Source organism: Pecten maximus, chromosome 12 (genome assembly GCF_902652985.1).
Source record: "Pecten maximus chromosome 12, xPecMax1.1, whole genome shotgun sequence".
In the NCBI taxonomy this organism is placed as follows: Eukaryota; Metazoa; Mollusca; class Bivalvia; order Pectinida; family Pectinidae; genus Pecten; species Pecten maximus.
The window spans coordinates 34,059,400-34,079,658 of NC_047026.1; the positions used below are offsets into that span (position 1 = coordinate 34,059,400).

The 20,259-nt window shown below is 36.8% G+C and overlaps 1 protein-coding gene across 7 annotated transcripts in view; it reads left to right on the forward strand.

The window, feature by feature from the left end:
• Positions 1-20,259, forward strand: part of LOC117338798 — a 53,383-nt gene that overhangs the window by 8,716 nt on the left and 24,408 nt on the right. For all 7 annotated transcript variants that reach the window (XR_004535039.1, XR_004535038.1, XR_004535042.1 and 4 more), the window contains exons 2-8: positions 178-8,973; positions 12,922-13,048; positions 15,132-15,264; positions 16,986-17,135; positions 18,408-18,472; positions 18,885-19,043; positions 19,931-20,062. Coding sequence is in view for 1 of the 7 variants with exons in the window: in XM_033900146.1 (XP_033756037.1) it covers positions 178-8,973; positions 12,922-13,048; positions 15,132-15,264; positions 16,986-17,135; positions 18,408-18,472; positions 18,885-19,043; positions 19,931-20,062 (9,562 nt within the window). In the remaining 6 variants the exon portion in view is untranslated. The remainder of the gene's footprint in view (positions 1-177; positions 8,974-12,921; positions 13,049-15,131; positions 15,265-16,985; positions 17,136-18,407; positions 18,473-18,884; positions 19,044-19,930; positions 20,063-20,259) is intronic.

Here is a 20,259-nt window from a genome sequence, read left to right on the forward strand (position 1 = left end):
TGTGTGTGTGTTGTAATGAAGTTTCGGCTGTACTAGCTGGTTAGCTGTGGCCTGTAATTTATCGATAACCTTTTTCTGTGATTAGTAAAATTTCATCAGAAACATATTCTGACTTTGAGATATACATAAACATGTATGTTATTTAGTGAATTAATGACACTTTCTCTTACTTTACAGATGGGGCCATATGTGTACATCAAAAGGTTGAGATAGGCCATACCCATAGCTCTGATCATATTAGTACGTTTGTGGATGAAGACCCGGAAGGATTGTACAATCTCTCTGATGTCAAAATAGGTCTGAATCCTAATGCTTTGTCAGACCAACAGGAATTAAATCAAGATATCAGTGAAAACAAACACTATTCTGATTTGACAAATCTTGTAACAGATTACCACGTGGATAACCCAGCAATGGAGTCTGGCAAGAAATCAAGTACCCCTTCCTCTGACAGCAAACTTGTCAAAAAGAAACAAAGGAACCAATCTGGAACCTTTCAATGCGATATTTGTGATCGGACTTACAAATATTATTTTGATATGCGTAGACATGTGAGAGATAATCATGTTAAGACATTAAAACAATGTAAAGGGAACAAGGCATTGACTGAAAAGGTCAAAGCTTATGTGAAAAAAAACATTCCATACAAATGTAAAGTTTGTGGCTCCTTATACAGTACACCAAAAGGTTTGTCTCTTCATATGAAAGTTATTCATTCAGCCAAATTACCAGCAAAATCAAAATCCATCAAAGATAAAACTGCGCGTAGCAAAGATTTGATTTCTCTGCTAAAGAATGCAAAGTCAAAGACATCAGTTAAGTCTCAATCTCCAAAAGGAAACAAGAAGGACACACCAGACAAGGAAAGTCCATCACCAAGAAAAAAAACTGTTCAACCAAAAGTTCCCTCAAATGGAACACTAGTACATCCAAAATCAAGTGTGTCATCTCCCTCCATAGCAAAATCTCCACCCATAAAAAACAGTACAAAACTTTCTGGGAATAGGAGTCACCCAATTGAGGTTGTATTTCAAAAGAAGGAAAAGAAATTGAGATGTAAACTATGTCAGAAAATTTATGGTACACGTACGGGGATCTTGTACCATCTAAAGATCACTCATCTTTACTGCTCTGCCTGTTACAAGCAGTTTTGTTATCAGAAGGTCTACGACAAGCATATGGAGTTCAAGCACAATCAGCATCAAGTCGTAGTTGATGACCATTATTTCTCTAATTTGTCTAAAGCAAACGAGACCACAATTTCTCCTGAACCCAAGAATGCAAATAGAGAACCTTGTTTTGTGGATAAAGATTCAGAAGGTTTGAAAGCACAGGAATGTACAACGAAAAAGTTGCCTGCCAAACAGAATTACACTTCTGAACTTGCTGTACCATCTGTAACTTCATCTCTTAACACTAGTAACGCTGTTAAAATCCCAGAAGGAACAGTCCTCAGTCCTTTAAAAATCAAATTAAACCGACTGCCATCAGACCCTACTGCTCTCAAAGATCTTAGTATGAGATATGAGGTGGTTCCCATCAATAAAAGCGTTAAAAAGGACAACAAAAGTTTGGATGAGAATAGTGTAAAAAATGCAGTGTTCTCCAGCCCACAAGACAAGCTTGTTTCCACTCAAAACATCAGTGAAAGTGACAGTTCTTTTGAAAAACCTGTGACTCGGCCGAAAATGGGACCCAAATCCAAAACACAAAAATCAACGATTATCAGAAATGAATCAAACGTCCTTGAATTACATGCACAACCAGTAACAGTCTCCAATAAAGGAAAAGTTGTGAAATTTATAGACGAAACAGATGAGTGTAACAGTGAAATATCTGTTGTAATGGATCAGGAAAGCCATTCGGATAATCAAAACTTTAGGAAGACTCGGAGCAGGCCATTTGGAGTTAGGAAGGGAGAGAAGACAAATATTTCAGCAAGTGAAGCAAAATTGAAGGATAGTTCCCAAGCAGCAGTTAATGATCATCAAATTGATACCATGGAGACAGATGATTTTAATACAGAACATTCTTCTTGCATGGAGGATGCTAAGGACATTGCAATGAAGCAGTTGAACACTTCCACAAAGCAATCTACTCTCCAAAGTTCGACATCTGCTGAGCGTGTAACAAGAAGCTCTTCACAACCAGCTGCAAGAGGAAATACCCTATCAGTAAAGAGGAGTCATTCAATGCCAGGTAACTCTTCACTGTCATCAACAGAAGATCTTCCTTATGATTGCCCTAGGAATTCTACAGCTATGAGGTCTTCTCGGCCGACAAACCAGAAAGATTCATCTAAATGTCAGAAGCCAATGCATGAATCCAGGACATTGACAAAGTCATTGGAACATTTGACAAGTTCATCTTTGACTACTCATTCAGCCAGGAATCCCTCCCTGCTTAGGAGAGATACAAATTCAGAATCTTCACAATTAACTCATTCAACCAGGAACCTTTCATTACGGACTAGGAAAGCTACAACTTCTGAATCTTCTCAGTCAACTCATTCAACCAGGAACCTTTCTCCCTCGCCTCGAACTGAAACTGATGCAACTATGGAATCTTCACTGTTGACAAGTTCTTCCAGGAACCTTTCATTACGGACTAGGAAAGTTACAACTTCTGAATCTTCTGCAGAGTTTACTCATTCAACTAGAAGACCTCTACCATCACCAGTTACAGATACAACTACAGAATCTTTTCAGTTAACAAGTTCAACAAGGAATCCTTCATTACAAACTAGAAAAGCTTCATCTTTTGAATCTTCCACAAAGCTTACCAATTCAATCAGGAATTCTTCTCTTTCGCCATCAACTAGGAAAGACACTGAATCATCACAGTTGACTAGTTCATCCAGAAATGTGTCACTATCATCAAGGAAAAAAACAACCTCAGAATCTTCCATATCATTTACTCATTCAAGTAAGGATTCTTCTCCTTTGCTGCCAACAACGACAGATCCTGAACCTTCTTCAGTGTCATCTAGGAAATCAGTACATTCATCTGAAATTGTAGCCAGTTCTTCACAGTTAACTGGGAAAAATAACACACTTGACTCACCTTCAGAGTCCACCAGAAATAATTTGGAGTCTGGTGACACCAATCATAGTCAAACAAAACCTTCTAAAGAAAAGAAGTCTTGCGAAGAAACAGATACTAGGAGATTGGAAGATTCTATAGAGCATTCAACATTGCATTCAAGAAGTAAGATCACATCAGTGTACAATCATGACATTCGAGAACTCATGTTCGGGAAATCCTGCAGTGCATCAGATCTTCATGTAGACGATAAAAAATCACCAGAACATCATGAGGATTTTGGGTGGAAAATAGTGACTGAAGAAAGATCTTACGACCTAAACAAATTAACTTTGAAAATAACAAGGAATGTGAAAACGGGTATGAGAAGTGTGAAAACACAACAAAGGTTCTTATGTAATTTATCAGGACTGAAACTGAAAATTGTTCGAGATTTTTCACAGCAGAAAAGGACAGTTCTCTCAGATGAGGATGGAAAGAACCAAAGAGAAACGGACCAGTCGGACACGTCGGCATATTCCACATCTCAAACCATATCAACAGGATCCCTAGTGGATGAGCTGTCCTCTGACGTTGAAAATGATATATCTAGCACCTGTCATACTCTACATAGCTCTCGAACTGGCGATTCTGCATCTTCGTCTAAAGACAGTGATGATTTCACATCTCCAAGAAAGACAGACATAAAATCCATAGATCGTGTGCCATATGGAGGATATTTGTTTGATGAGGGAATATTGAATTCCCAAAGAACTCCGTCCAGTAACAGATGTGATGGGAAAACATCCTACCTGATGCCGTCTGATGACATAACTGAATCATCAGATAATGAAGGTCATGATGATCCAAATTCTCAGGAAAAGAACGTCGGTGTCAACCGTGAAAGAAAATTACGAGGAAACCTTGATGTCACAAATTCAGAAGAAACTACCTTTGTTGATATAGATGAAAAACTGATGAGGCACACTAAGGGTAATTCCAAATCATCTTTAGAAAGTGTTCAAGCAGCAGTTGCTAATCTGATTGGACCCTCAGGTGACCATGTTCCAAATAAAACATCTCCTAAACCTGTTGAAGGACAAGCATTGGGTAGTGACAACATTCCGAGATTGTGTTCAAACACTTCCGACGATCTTTTGAAACATGTTAAGGAACGAGGTGTTGCCAAGGTGCTGCTGGAACAATTACAAGATTCAATGACTTTGCAGGATCCGTTAGTTAAGAAAAGAAATTGTGTGACAAAATTGAACAGGCCCGCTCCTGCATCTGTTAAGAAACAACGTTTGTTAAGCCAGGTGATGGTGGTTGATTCAGATGAATGTTGCAAAAGTGAGCTGAAGAATGAAAATGTTACGGTTACATGTCAAACGTCTTTGCCTTCGGGTGCTTTTGTCGATGAGATTGATGGAGAATGCATCGGATCCCCTGGCTTGGGGGAATTTCCACCTGAGAATTTGACCAATTTAGATAGACAGAAAGGACCCAGCAATGGAAATGGAACAAGAGTCCTCAAGGCAGACATGATCAGCCAATATCTTTTGAAGGGTTTCAATGAAAGTGATTTAGATATCCTACTAAACCAAAGCTTAGATGATAGGGATGAATCTTCAGATCAAAATGTAGATGTGACTTTGTCAGATGATGGTTTATATGCAACTGTGCATTCACAACAGGGGGATAAAAACAACAATCAATTTAAAGGTGAGGTCCTGAAGGAAATCATGGGTATTATTCAGTTTGCAAACCCAGGTCTATTCCAGATGGAGAGGGAATTAGAAAAAAGTAAAGCTGGTCTTGATAACAATGATTGTCACAGGAAGCTACGGAACATGAATACACTAGAGAAAAAGTATAAAGTGAAGTCTGCTCACAGAAAATTGAAGGAAGATTCAGCAGTCACTGAGCAAGAATCAAAAGATTCGTATGTCAAGAATATTGATGCACTTGAGCTGTCAGAAAAGTTACCAGAAGCAAACATAGAAGAGATGATATTGTCATCTGCTGATGAATGCGAGAAAGGAACTGAAATTGGTTTGATAAACAAAAGTATCGCTAAAACAGGCACTAATTATGCTGGCCCGAAAGATTGGATACCCCAAAATGAGGAAAGCAGCAACATTTCTGAAAAGGAAAAAAAGGAGATTCCTGCCCCTGTTAATGTAAACCTTACTGAGGACCGACCAGAAACAGTGCAACAGTCTCTGGAGAACAAGCCAAGCAAGACAAATGCTACAGCAGACGTATTACCACACCTACCTAAATGCAGTGTGTGTGGAGACAGTTTTCCATCAGTAAAGAGTTTGGAAAGTCACCAAGTTAAATGTCACCCAGAAAAATTAAGAAAATTGCAGAAATTTGCATGCAAATTTTGTGGAATGATATATGCACAAAAACAAAATGTGAAGAGACATGTCAAAAGTAGACACTCAGAAATTCTTGCCAATTCACTGGAGGCTTTCAATGATGTATGTGAAGTGATAGATATTGTTTGTGATCAATCTACAAACCATCATAATTCAGACGATATTTATGATGTAAATATCCAGTATCATTGCTTAATTTGTAATATGATCTACAAGAAAAGGAGCAGTGTTTTATGTCACATCAAGTCCAGTCATAAGAAAAGAGATTTATTATATAAACATGTCAGCCAGTGCTATGTTTCCAGCAAAACACACCCAGATAGTTTAATGGAAAGCTCTGAAAACTCGAAAATTCAGTGTCTTGATACCAACTGTAACATGGATGAGTCTGAGGCAGCAGTACATAATCTGTTAGAGAGCTTTGGAGAGGATGTTTCTACAAATAGAACTAGGGCCCAGGATCCAGATGTCCTGTACATGGAAACACCAAAACCTATGACACCTGACTCAGAGGTCATGCGGTCATCTGAGATGGTATCAAAAAGCACAGGGTTTAATTGTCAGGAATACAATGGGAAGAATTTTTCTGAGGAAGTAGGACAGGTTGATCATGGGAGTGGAGATGTCTGTCTCCAAGGAGATCTGCAAGATCATGTGACACATGGAGATCAGCAAGATCATGTGACCCACGAAAATCTACAAGATCATGTGACACATGGAGATCAGCAAGATCATGGACAATCAGAGAACATATCGCAGGAGGTACAGGGGGATCAGAGGGGAAACACACTGAAACATCGAAGAGATGCTTGTGAATGTCATGTGAATTTAGAACAGGAACAGCAGGGAAATGAACACCAGAAAGTTACAGGTGTTTTAGCTTTAGTGGAGACAGGTCAGAATAGCAACATTGTATGTCCTCCGTCTGAAACCACATCTCCTGAAACATCTGCACCATGTTCAGAGGTTGAAGGAGAATCCAGACATGTAGAAGAAGATGAACATGAGCAGAATTTTCCTAATGCACCACATGGTCCTATGCAGTACATGTGTAAAAGTGATGACAAGATTTGCGAGGAGGTTGCTCATCAGACCGGATTAACTATACATCAAAACAGTGTGGTCAGGATTTTCCGTCTGCCTTCTCATTGGTTGACAGCAGATTCCATTTTGAAGCCTGAAGGTTCTGTGGGAAATGTTTTTTTGAAAAGAAAAACCGTCAGTGGGGACACAGAATCGAACCATGTGACCAGTCCCCCGAATGAGGCTGCTCAACCTGTAAGTTGTAAGGAAGACCATAAACAGGAAAGCATACTATGTGTTAAACCTATCGGAGAGACCCAATATGCTGCACTATTGTCTGCTCGATCTAAAGGTGATTCCAAACAAAGATTCATTTGTGACTTGTGTGGATTTTCATACACATCCAAAGCAAACTTAAAGAGACACTTTATCACGAAGCATTCGGATCAAGTTACAAGTTCAGATGAAGCTTTAAACGTAAGATTGGAAAAAAGTAATTCTGATGCTACAGATAAAGAAATCTCAAGTTTTACACATATCCAAACCATCGGAGAAACAACAAGTGTAAATCCAACTGAAAAATCAGGAAAAATGGCTATCATCTCCTCTGCTGATTCTGAAGGTCAGATCGAGTTGAGAAAATCAACAATGGAATTAACAGATGGTTCTGGAAACAAAGACACAAGTGAAAAACAGGATGGTCAATTAGTCATAGAATCAAACAACCAGTTGGAGGTTCTGAAAGAAAATTTAGATAACCAGTTGGACATTCAACAAGACGACCAAGACATTCATACAGACTTGGTAGACAAAATGGCGACACAACCAGTTCTTAATTCAACAATACCAAACACAAATCAAGTTCCTGAAGCATCAGATCAACAACCAGGCAAAGAAAAAAAACTAAAAGGATCTAAACATAAAAAAGATAAATCAAGAAGGAAACTGATGAAAGTGAAGGTACCATTAATCGGTTCGCCAGCTAGCCATACCATCACAGAATTTGAAATGGCAATAAGCACTCCAGCGCAATCACAACGCAAATTAAAGAAAAGGAAACTGGATCGACAGACTTCTGCTGAAGAAGGGCCATCATCCAAAAGGCCAAGTTCTACCGATTCAAAGACTGGGTTTGATAAAACTCTTCAAGGTGTTACAGTGGAGAAAACCTCTTGTGAAGCACAAGAATGTTTCCAAACCCCAGAAGAAGATGTGTTTTCTGGTGATACGGAGATGGTTGATGGCCTTTTGAATGTGTGTGAAATAGACACTGAAATCCAAAGTGGCTCAGAAACATCCCCTAGAAAATCCGAGAGCCCTAGGAAACCAAAAAAAAGTATTGATAAGATAGTCCAGGGTATCATTCAACGACACAAGGATATGGAAAATAAGAAAAGTCAAGAAAAATTGGATCCACCTGAAGTGGATTTCCCTGCACCGTTTGAGGAGATTCTTGCTCGGTGCAAAGGCAAAGCTGTAAAATCTGCTGAGGTGAGCGAGTCTACAGGATCTTTAAATGATGAAAATTCAAATTCGTCATTTGGGTCTCAAAATAATGCCAAGTTATCAGTTAAACCCATTGATATATTTTCTTCCCTGAGAACAGGTCCATCTGTTAAGTTTGGAAAAAGTTTCCGAAAGATACCAACTCAAACAGCTTCAACTGATGAAGAAAGACAATTCAAATCACCTCTAGACAGAGTCGGAGCTGAGGTACCGATGAAATTTGGAGCAACGCAGGAAAGAAAGAAGGTTGGTGAGGCCACTGCTAAACCAATAAAACAGAGCAACAAAAATTACTTGATTGATATATTGAAGGACATTCCCTCTATATATGACTGCAGTAAAGAAGAAGGACGCTATGTTTCGCCATGGGACAACCCATCAGTGAGTGAACCTGAGAAATCTGTCATTGGTGTGACAAAACCACCTGTCTTTTCCAAAACTGTACACTTTGTCTCTGATGTAAATAATAGAGCACCAAACAACAGCGTGCACAAAGTAAATAACGAAACGTCAAACAAGTTGGTAAGAAGTAATGTCTCGGATATTTCCAATGAAGATATGAGAATTGAGGTTTCTGATGAGAATGTTAGAATGAAAATAGATAATAACTGTCAAAAAATAGTGGATACTGATGAAGAGGATTCATTGGAAAAAGGATTGGAGTTTGTTTCTGAGGAAATTGTGGAGGAAAATAATGATGGTGTTACTATGACAACAAAGGAAAATGCAGAGGAAAAGCAGTATTTCTCATCATTGCCAGATGAAGATGATAATAAGTTGACTATTGTAGATGGTGAGAAAGATGAAAATTTGTATGAGGATGAAAATGATGAGGATACAGATGATGGCCTTAGAAAGAACGACCGATTGGATGATGATGAACCTGAAGATGATCAGCAGAGTGATGAAGATGAAGAAGACGAGGAAAATAAGGATTCTGACAATCATAGAAACAGTGACAGAGAGGATGATTATCCTAATGATGAGGAAGAAACTAAAGATTCTGACAGTGAAATGGAAGTGGAGGAATTCGATTTCTGTAAGTGCAAAAGGTTTTACAGATTTTCACATTTTTTGTTAGGTTCTGAGGCATGCAGTTGGCCCTTGATTTTTAGTAATTTCTAAAGTCAAACCACCATTTCTAAGAAGTTTGAAGGGTTAAGACATGTCAAATAGACTTGTCCCTCTAATCTCAACAGTTGAATCTCATTATAGGTAATCAAAATCAAACTCTCAAGGATCTACTGGATACCCCAGATCTTTTTCAATTAAACAATTCTACCGTCACATACCAGGCAGGTTATTGACAGATACCAGGGTTGTTAAGGTTATATGTAATGTATACATCTCAGGGTTGTTTAGGGTTTAATATAGGGTTATATATAATAGATACATACCAGGATTGTTGAGGGTTATATATAATAGATACCAGGGTTGTTTAGGGTTATATATAATAGATACATACCAGGGTTGTTTAGGGTTATATATAATAGATACATACCAGGGTTGTTTAGGGTTATATATATATATAATAGATACATACCAGGGTTGTTTAGGGTATATATAATAGATACGTACCAGGGTTGTTTAGGGTTATATATAATAGATACATTTCAGGGTTGTTTAGGGTTATATACATGTATAATAGATACCAGGGTTGTTTAGGGTTAATTATATATATATATAATACATACATACCAGGGTTGTTTAGGGTTATATATAATAGATACATACCAGTGTTGTTTAGGGTTATATATAAAAGATACATACCAGGGTTGTTTAGGGTTAATTGTATATATATAATAGATACATACCAGGGTTGTTTAGGGTTATATATAATAGATACCAGGGTTGTTTAGGGTTATATATAATAGATACATACCAGGGTTGTTTAGGGTTATATATATATAATAGATACATACCAGGGTTTGTTTAGGGTTATATATATATAATAGATACATACCAGGGTTGTTTAGGGTTATATATAATAGATACATACCAGGGTTGTTTAGGGTTATATATATATAATAGATACATACCAAGGTTTGTTTAGGGTTATATATATATAATAGATACATACCAGGGTTTGTTTAGGGTTATATATACAGTGGAACTTCGTTAACTCGAACTCGGATAACTCGAATACCCCGCTTAACTCGAAGTACCTCGCCGGTCCCGGCCGAATTCTCTCTTTATCTTAGTAAAAAAAAATCGGAAAATTCGAATTCGGATAACTCGAAAAACTCGGATAATACGAAGTAAAAATTTGGTCCCAACAATAAAAATCCTACTTGAAATGTTCGAATAACTCGAAGTATAATTTTCGTCGATCGGTGGCAAACGCCGACATTTTTTAAGAGCTAAATTCCGTTTGTAATACTGAACATATCGGCACTACTAACCTACATGCTATTATAAGTGTTTCATAAATTCATAAAAGAAATTGTCGGTTGAATCTTATAACAACAAGTCCTGGTGATAAAAAGTACTGCTTTACTTACATCAGGTAATTTCCCAAGGCGGTCGCCGATATCAGTACACACGATAGTCAACAACTCATCTACCCGTTCGCTCAAGCGGAACTAATCTCTGACACACTGGTAGATCTACCGGGCTGATGTTTTTACAGGTGTAGAAATGACACAGTCACCGGCGCCTATTAAATCTATAAACTGCTGAAACAATAGCGTAATTACTGCCGAGGTGTTCAGAGTACAACTGTAACGGTCAGTGCTGTCTATTAAATCGGATAAAACGCCAACTCAGTTACAGTAACATTTTATACGCACATGCGCAGCCCAACTTCCGGTGCTAATACACATGGAAATGGCGTGGTTATCAATAAAAAGTAAGTAGGCCGATCAAACAGTATTTTATATATGTCCAATAAAAGGTATTAGTTCTGTTACGTTTTGTATGCAATCTGTGTTAAACTTAAACGGTTATTTGTTTTGACATTAATAACTTGTTATTTTGTCGAATTCCGTTTTATCGTTTACCTTTTGCAAACATGACTTGCACATCAGATCGTTATTGAAGTGATTAAGTGAAAGAAACTTTATCGTGACTGTTTATCGGCAAAACTACACCAAATTACAAGTGACATAACGAAACATTACATATATATTTACATGTATTGACCAGTCTTCACACTAAACTGATGAGCGACAGAGCGAAGGTATAATGATTATATAATGTTGACAAATATTGACCAAACTTTTCACCAAAAATGATAACTCGCTTAATTCGAACACTCAGATAACTCGAAGTTTTTTCGTGGTCCCGTCGACTTCGAGTTAATGAAGTTCCACTGTATATAATAGATACATACCAGGGTTGTTTAGGGTTATATATAATAGATACATACCAGGGTTGTTTAGGGTTATATATAATAGATACATACCAGGGTTGTTTAGGGTTATATATAAAAGATACATACCAGGGTTGTTTAGGGTTATATATATATAATAGATACATACCAGGGTTTGTTTAGGGTTATATATATATAATAGATACATACCAGGGTTGTTTAGGGTTATATATATATAATAGATACATACCAGGGTTGTTTAGGGTTATATTATATATAATAGATACATACCAGGGTTTGTTTAGGGTTATATTATATATAATAGATACATACCAGGGTTTGTTTAGGGTTATATATAATAAATACATACCAGGGTTGTTTAGGGTTATATATAATAGATACATACCAGGGTTGTTTAGGGTTACATATGATAGATACAGGGTTGTTTAGGGTTATATATAATAGATACAGGGTTGTTTAGGGTTATATTATATAACATAGATACATACCAGGGTTTGTTTAGGGTTATATATAATAGATACATACCAGGGTTGTTTAGGGTTATATATAATAGATACATACCAGGGTTGTTTAGGGTTACATATGATAGATACAGGGTTGTTTAGGGTTATATATAATAGATACAGGGTTGTTTAGGGTTATATTATATAAAATAGATACCAGGGTTGTTTAGGGTTATATATAATAGATTTCCAACAGTGTCCATAACTTAAAACTTTCAAAAAAAAAATGGTGTGTGCCAGATATAAAGCTAAAATTAGGACTGCATTATAAAACTGGTAAACATGACATAGAACAATTATTAGAATGTAATTTTTTAACATAATTTATTTAAAATTTGCCCCTTTTGATTTGTCATTTGATTTTCCCAAAATAACACTGGTTGTTTTCTTAGATTTTATGAAAACATATATTGGAGACATTTCATTTAATGGTAATCTTATTTTAGTACTGTCACACAGAATCTTTGTGTCAAATTATGTTTGCACTAATTATATGCTTTCTTTTAGCCATTACTATAACAAAAAAATGTAGGTACATAAATTTATCATTGTGCTGATGAGCTTATAAAATTTTGCTATGCACTAAATTTTAGTGTGCCAAAATGTGTATGTTACAGCACAGGAGCTGAAAGTGATCTTTTTTTAAAAAAAAAAACACAAAAAAAAACACTGAAAGTGCTGAAAGTTTAAAAAATAGCTTGACCCCAAATGAAACATTGAACTGGCTTGCCTTGTTGTCATGTGTGTTGAAAAAAATGAAATATAAGATTCTCATCATCAAGTGTATTCACCTTCTGGTTGTGAAGACAACAAAACTTAACATTAGGGTTTGTGTATGACTGATGGTGCTTAATATTATTTTCATTTTTTGACCGGTCAGTCGGACAGAGGGCTCTGATTGGTCATAATTTAGATATAGTCTGATTTTGATGAAATTTGGGTATATAGGTATAGTAAGACATTACAAAATTTTATTGTGATATCAGCATCTTAATTTATGACTTTGTAGATCGGTTAGGGGACGTATGCAACAGTCCCTGTTACAATAAATACTTGTTCTGGTTGCCATGGATAAAACAGTAGGTACTTCCAAGCTCGGTGTACGGTTTCACCTACCCATGGCCAGTATACATGACATTCTTTTTACACACAGTATCTCCTTCGGAACCTCCCTTAAAACGTCATGAGAAAAATGTGAGTGATGAAGAAAGGGACATCCTGTCTATAGACTACGACTCTGATGAAGCAAGTTTCCTTGACGATGCCGGGTCCATTGCCAGGTACAATGTAATGCCAGTGAAACAGTAGAATCTTATGACCATGTGGACCTACAGAATTTTTTTTGATTTCATGATAGCAAAATACGAATGTATGCATTGCTTTCTTTTCTGGTGAATATGACAGAGTTTTAATTTCATTATTTTTCTTGTATAACTATTGAGCGACTGTAGAAATTTTCAGATTTTATAATTCTTTCTATTTTGATGATTAAATTTGAACAAAAATATACAAAAAACAGGTATTGAATTTGAGCAAACATTTACAAAATACAGGTTTTAAATTTAAAAGCAGCTCTTTTAAGGAAGGGCAAAAATGAATAATCATGAACTTTTGATAATTGGGTTTAAGGTACAGTTGACAAGTAAAAATGGGAGATGTACAAATTCAGATACTTTTTACTGATCTTTTTTGAAACATTTAAAATGATGTGATTATTGTTGTCTCATATTTCTTATACAGGTGTACAAGTTTTCTTTGCAACAGGTGTCAAAGTTTTTTCAGTTTTTGAGCTAAATTTTTAGCTCACCTGGCCTGAAGGGCCGGTGAGCTTATGCCATGGCGCGGCATCCGTCGTCCGTCAACATTTTCTTTAAATTGCTACTAGTCCTAAAGTATTGAATGGATTTTCACCAAATTTGGTCAGGAACATCCTTGGGGGAAGGGGAACAGAATTTGTATAAATATTTACTCTGAACTTCCTGGGGTCTGAGGGGCGGGCCAAATAGGGGAAATAGGGGTTAATCCTTTAAATCACTACTAGTCATAAAGTTATGAATGAATTTGAACCAAATTTGGTCAGGAACATCCTTGGGGGAAGGGGAACAGAGTTTGTATAAATTTTTACTCTGAACCCCCAAGGGCCTGAGGGATGGGGCTCGATAGGGGAAATAGGGGTAAATCCTTTAAAACGCTATTAATCATAAAGTTATGAATGAATTTGAACCAAATTTGGTCAGGAACATCCTTGGGGGAAGGGGAACAGAGTTAAATTTTTACTCTGACCCCCAAGGGCCTGAGGGATGGGGCCCGATAGGGGAAATAGGGGTAAATCCTTTAAATCGCTACTAATAATGAAGTTATGAATGAATTGAAACCAAATTTGGTCAAGATCATCCTTGGGGGAAGGGGAACTGAGTTTGTATAAATTATTATTCTGAACCCCCAGAGGCCTGAGTGGCGGGCCCAATAGTGAAAATAGTGGTTAATCATAAAGTTATGAATGGATTTGAACCAAATTTGGTCTGGAATTTCCTTTGGGGAAGGGGGAAAGAGTTTGTATAAATATTGACTCTGACCCCTCAGGGGCGGGGCCAAATAGGGGAAATAGAGATTAGTCTTTAAATCGCTACCAGTCATAAAGTTCTGTAAATGGAAATCAACCAAATTTGGTCAGGAACATTGTTTGGGAAAGGGGGAAAGAGTTTGTATAATTTTTTACTCTGACCCCAAGGGGCCAAAGGGGCAGGGCCCGATAGGGGAAATGGAGGAAATTCCTTTAAATAACTACTAGTCATAAAGTTATGAATGGATTTGAACCCAATTTGGCCAGAAACATCCCGGGGGAAGGGGAACAGATTTTGCGTAAAGAGTGACTCTGATCCCCAAGGGGCTAAAGGGACGGGGCCCAAATTGGGAAATAGAGGTAATTCCTTTAATCTCTACTTGTCACAAAGTTAAGATAGGATTTGAACCCAATTTGGTCAGAAACATCCTTGGGGAAAGGGGAACAGATTTTGCATAAATGGTTACTGTGACCCTGAGGCCTCCAATCCATAACCATGTATAGCATCGCTAGATTCTGATGTAAAAATAGGCCCAAGGGTCTTTCCCCACCCTAAAGGTCTTTCAGTCCCTTAGAGAGTATATATATGTATTAACAAATCGAACATGAGCATTATTTTGACATTTGGTCAAATCCAACCAGGTGAGCGATACAGGCCCCATGGGCCTCTTGTTTTGATCTCAGATTAAAGGTGAGTTCAGATATGACCAGAACTATTTTGTTATTCATGTGTACAAGAGATAGGTGTTATTGTATGGAATAGTTTAGAAAAATACTCAAATTCCTGATATGGTTTGCAGTCGGAAATCAGTTTCCAAGAGAAGGTCTCTAGCTGCAGTTGAGTCTGAATTGGAAGCTATTGAAGTTTCATCTGTGGCAGTGTCAGCTATGGACCTTGCCAGTGAATCATCACTCGTCCAGTCCAAAATACAGGTGAGATAATTTTGGTTTTGTTCAAAGAACAATTCATGGATCTTATCAAAACATCTGCATCCTGAAATGAGGCTTTATGTTTTACCTGTATAATTTGCATATCGTCGGACGAGTTTACATTAATTTCTCTTCTGTATTGTATAATGCTTGAGAACTGTTTATTTATGTTGGAACCAAACATAATTAAGAAACTTTTTCATTCTATGATTATGACAGAAAAGTGGATTTAAAAAAATTCTATGATCAGCGTTTGCAAATTAAAGGTAAAGAAACAATTTCTAGAATACATATAGAAAAATCTGATTGTTTTCTATAGAGTTTAGGTTTGATGAAAAGGTTTAGCTTTTTAGGTCACCTGAGACAAAGTCTCAAGTGACCTATATATATATATTCGAATCGCCTTTTGTCCGTCGTCCGTCTGTAAACAATTTACATTTTCGACTTCTTCTCCAAAACCCCTAAACCAAATTCAATGAAATTTGGCAGGAAGCTTCTATGGCTGAAAGTCAACCAAAATTGTGAATTAAATGGTCCCCACCCCCCAGGGGCCTGAGGGGCGGGGCTTAAAAGGGTCAAACTGACTTAAACTTCAAAAATCTTCTTCTCTACTCTCAGATATGGTGGAATCAAACACTCTTCATAGATGGAAGGGTCTTAAGGTGCTTTACCAAAATTGTAATTTTCATGACCCAGGGGTCTCGCGTTTGCCCCTGGGGAGGGGGTAAACTTTACTATATAGTTTATATAGGAAAATCACATTTTTGACTTTTATTTGTTTTATTTCTATTGGAATTCATTCTAATTTTGTAAACATTATCAGCATGGGATGAAAGTTTGATAATATGCATATGTTGGCCCTGACTGACCCCTAGGGGTTGATGGGCGGGGCCAAAAAGGGTCAATTAAATTAACTGAAATATTTCAAATCTCAGGTGACCGTTAAGGCCCATGGGCCTCTTGTTAAGAGAAGGATTATTCAATAATAAATGTATACCCTTCGCACTAGTAAAAATTATGCTACCATTAACACCTGCCACACCAGGGCTGCATGATGGTATTTGTATGCATTGTTATGAAACTTAGCACTCTATGAGAGAGTAGTATATCACTGATTAAATCTCTTTGGGAACATGACAGTACACCACAGAAGGGTGTATGCTATCTTACTGTGACATGAAGGCTTAAGGGTGTGTGCTGCCTTACTGTGACATGAAGGCTTAAGGGTGTATGTTATCTTACTGTGACATAGACGCTTAAGGATGTATGCTACCTTACTGTGACATAGACGCTTAAGGATGTATGCTACCTTACTGTGACATAGACGCTTAAGGGTGTATGCTATCTTACTGTGACATGAAGGCTTAAGGGTGTGTGCTACCTTACTGTGACATAGAGGCTTAAGGGTGTATGCTACCTTACTGTGACATGGAGGCTTAAGGGTGTATGCTACCTTACTGTGACATAGAGGCTTAAGGGTGTATGCTACCTTACAGGGATGCTTATGTAATTATATACTCTATGTTAACTGTGAAAGGGAATCTTGGTGAATTTCATTGAAATAAAATTATCCTTTTTGGCCATGGTAATTTTTTCAATTTGTATGTATCAAGTTTAAAAAAATTAAACTGTGTTATTAGACTCGTCATGCAATGAGTAAATCTTGTTCAGTGTTATTATTCTAGTCTCTATAAATATGAGAATCAATTTTACTTGTTTTCCAGTGCAACCCACCTCCTGTGTTGACCCCAGCTGTGATTTCAAAAGCAGTTACAATATTTCTGACTGGTGGAGGTTACTGTTATAGCTTCCTACGCTATGGCTACTGTAGACGTAGGGATACATGCAGATATCAACATACCATACCACCTTTAGTAAGTTTTTGTCACATGATGTTTTGATGGATGGCTTTAGCAATGACAGAACTCTGCATGATCTTATAAACAGTTGTCAGATTTTCAAGCCCTAACCAAAAAGTGGTTGCAGGCATAACATGTATCGTTGTCCGTAGTTGACCATCCACCGATTTGGCTAAGAAGTCATGCAGAAATTGCCATTTATTTATTTAAATGATATATTGCTAATATTTTGAATGAAAGTGGACATCAGACATCATTACTCAATTGAAAAAAACACTTAAGTCTTATTTTTCCTAATTTTGTATGTATATTTTGCTATGTTTTGGAGTGGGAGTGATGACATACATTAGTCCTATTTTCCCCAGTTTTGTATGTATATTTTGCTATGTTTTGGTGGTGGAGTGACGACGTACAATAGTCCTATTTCCCCCAGTTTTGTATGTATATTTTGCTATGTTTTGGAGTGGGAGTGATGACATACATTAGTCCTATTTTCCCCGATTTTGTATGTATAATTTACTGTGTTTTGGAGTGGGAGTGACTTCGTACATTAGTCCTATTTTCCCCAGTTTTGTATGTATATTTTACTGTGTTTTGGTGGTGGAGTGACGACATACAAGTACTTGTTTCCCAAGCATTCTGTGGTTGTTCAGATTAAAAATAATTCAGTTGATTATGTTAACATTGACTGAAAACAAAACATCATTATAGAAATGTTTAGTTCTGTTTAGCTCTATCATGTTACAGGACCTGGGATGAGACGAGGGATTACGTTTGGAGGCTGCAGTGACCTTTTTGGGGTTCATTTGGGGCTGAATATAGGTCCTTTCCCCTAGTGAGATTTTGTTGTATTTTCCAGATTCCATGTTCATATTTTCCCAATTGGAAATTGTTAAAAGTGTTTCTGTACATCAAATGGTGTAAATTAATGTTTCACAAGTAGACATAAATGCTACTCATTTGTATTTATCGCAGCTATTATACATAATTATACATAGAACAAAATCTGTTTATAATTTTTAGCAAATAAGCGAGAGAAAAAAAACATGTCATTTTCCCAATAGAAAAGGTACAGGCCCCTATAAAATAAGGGTAAGAAAATCACTGGACTGTCATATTACATTGATGAAATACTGTAATATTTGTTTTGATAGGTAAGATGTTCCCATCCTCCTATTATCAGCTGTGAAACAGGGTAAAAATCACTGGTATTTGTCCACTTTAGTTTATTACATTGAATTACTTGTTTCCAGAATTGTTTTAAATTATGTGCAAATTATTTTGTAGGATTGGTTCTTCAGGCGAGGCCAAGCTACAATATTAGATTCTCGAGAGAAGCCTGACATAAAAAGGTAAAAAATTCAATCTTAGAAACAGTTTCAGATGTGAATGAATCACCTAAAATTAGTTAATTATATAGATTTGGATGACGATAGTAATTTATGTTAGATGTTGGTGTAGAGTGATGTTTTATAGTGATTTATTTCAGGTGTTGGTGTAGAGTGCCGTTTCATACATATATGATATGTAATTGACATACTCGAGATTTAGATTGGCCAACCTTTCAAAAATTGTCTCCTCATATTTCTCAGGACATTATGAAACAGTAATGTTTGTATTTTGTACAAATGGTTGGATCTTGTCAAAAACAATTCAATAGAAAATAGAAGTACAAAAAATATTTAAGACCAGTTCTCATTGAATTTTTGAAGACATATATATATTATTTAACATAGAAAACCTTGTTTTCAATCATTACCACAGGGCATTTGAAGTTTACCACCTTTTGAAGACACTGAACGTGAGGCCTATCACTCGTGATATCATTGAGGTCCTACTGAACCTTGCTGTTAATGCCTGGGACACTGATGCAGCCTTCCAGCTGTTTGGGGATATGAAAGCTACTGACCTTATCAATGACATGTATGCATATAAAGTACATTTCAGAATGCACCCCTGTAACAGACAAGGGTTAGGGTTCTATGAATTGTTTTCAAAGTTGGAGAAAAGAATTTTGCGATTGGTTTTGAAGGGAATTTATTGGTTAAAGCAAGAGTTAGGTGAATGATTGATTATCTTATGCTTAATAAATATATTGTTATTGTTAGAAAATGTAGAAGAAATGTTGATGGGAATGGAAGAAGGGAACATTTGACATGCCCGCTAGTTCCTGGATATTTCAGGAAACTATGTATATTCTTGACCTAATCTCTGGAAGCCAGTTGAATTCAATTGACCATTTTGCATATATTCAAAATAAAACCAATATTCTTGCAATCTAATTAAAATCTAGATGGTAATTCTCACTACGTTACCTGAACATCTAACAACATCTCATTAGGGGTCACGTTCTGATGACCTTTGAGATGTGTGTATTTCACTTTTAGGGCGAATTGGCAATTTTTTTGATGGCATCGAAGCAAAACATTTCGTCACAGCATGCATCTGAAGCAAACCATTTCGGCACAGTGTATAGCTAAATGCTTTCTGGGACGAAATGACTTGAAACTAATCTACAGATTATACAAGCTATATGCACTCTAGTTATGCAAATTCGGACATATAAAATTCACTTCCAAGATTCTGGAAGTAGTCATTTGATTGGCTAATCCAAAAGGTCATCCCGACGTGACCCCTTATGGGCTGTTGTTAGATGTTCATATAACGTAGTGAGAATGACCATCTAGATTTTAATTAGATTGATATTCTTGCAGAAAATTTAGTAGAAATGATACTCATACACTAATCATAACACCCAAAATGATGTTTGGAGTTTATAATGGATTATTTGTATGGTATTTTGTTTTCAGGACTTCAGTGATGTTGGTGCGTTTGTGTAGCAGCTCCCCTCAGAACTATACTGACCAACTTTGGGCTCTGTTCCAAGTAGTTCTGGAGAAAAATCTCAAGCTTGGTGGGGATTGCATAGATACAATTGTACAGTAAGCAATCTTATATAACTTTTTATCGCTTGTCTGATTAATTTTCAAATTCCTCAATTTTTAGCTCAATTCCATAAAAGGTAAGTGAGCTTATGGAATGATGTGGTGTCTGTCGTCTGGCATCAGTTTTTCCTCTTAACTGACTTCTTAATAACCAAGATGCTTATAAACCTGATAATGGGTCAGTAGCAAGCTGA